Raw genomic sequence first — 803 nt, 5'->3', positions numbered from 1 at the left:
GAAGTGTCCGGCGCAAAGATCCTGCTGGAGGTTCTGGAAGATTCGGAGGAAGAGGCGGCAGGACCGGCGAGTATTAAGAAGTCATCTTATTCCCACCTCAGAAGACTCCTCCCCCCCACATGACCGCGGCACAGGAAGTAAGGAGAGGGCCGCGCTCCCCTTCACCCCCAAACACGCTCACACATGATAATACCTGCAATCTTTATGGCTAGCGAGTCCTCCGACACGGGCACGGGGCTCTCCTTCTCCTCCGCCTGTTTTTCGGTGGGCTGAGGGGCGGCGGTGGTGGCGGTGGGGGGAGGGGAACACTTAGTCTCGACGTAGGCCACCTGCGGGGAGGCGGAGGGCTTAGAATTGTGGAAGAGACTAGCCCAAGACTTAGCCGGTGGGTTGGCGGAGGAGGAGGGGGGGGCCGCCGAAGCCGGGCCGACGGGCTGAGGGGGCGACGTGTCCTCCGGCTTGGCTGGCTCCGCCTCCGGGTGGCAGTCAACCCCGTTGGAGGCGGGCGCGTCCTCTGTGGTTTCAAGTGTCTGTCCATTGGGAACTCCGAGGTTTTCAGTAGTATCGGGGGCAGCCGGGGGCTGCTCCACGGCTGTCCTTATTGGGCTCTCCCGCCCCTCGTCGTCCGGGGGGGTGCCGGGTGGCTGTGGGAGGGTAACACTGCACGATGTCTCAGGCTGTCCAGCAGTCCTATCATTGTCTAGTGCGCTCGGAAGGGGAGGAGCCTCGTCGTCATTGGCGGCCTCGCTATTATAGTCCACAGACAGGTCTGGGCTGTTACAAGTCCTCGGAGAGGCCTACAA

At 62.8% G+C, this 803-nt stretch overlaps 1 protein-coding gene across 1 annotated transcript in view; it reads right to left on the bottom strand.

Annotated features, from left to right (window-relative positions):
• The window catches only part of USP10 (ubiquitin specific peptidase 10), a 29,207-nt gene that overhangs the window by 21,545 nt on the left and 6,859 nt on the right, over positions 1–803 (bottom strand). Inside the window, 1 exon segment of the mRNA XM_018574956.1 lies at positions 194–797. Coding sequence (XP_018430458.1) covers positions 194–797 — 604 coding nt within the window.

This window comes from Nanorana parkeri, unplaced genomic scaffold (assembly GCF_000935625.1).
Source record: "Nanorana parkeri isolate BGI_ZX_2015 unplaced genomic scaffold, ASM93562v1 scaffold3416, whole genome shotgun sequence".
NCBI classification, from domain to species: Eukaryota; Metazoa; Chordata; class Amphibia; order Anura; family Dicroglossidae; genus Nanorana; species Nanorana parkeri.
Note: the sequence above shows the minus strand (reverse complement) of the source record. Positions and strands in the feature narration are given on the sequence as shown.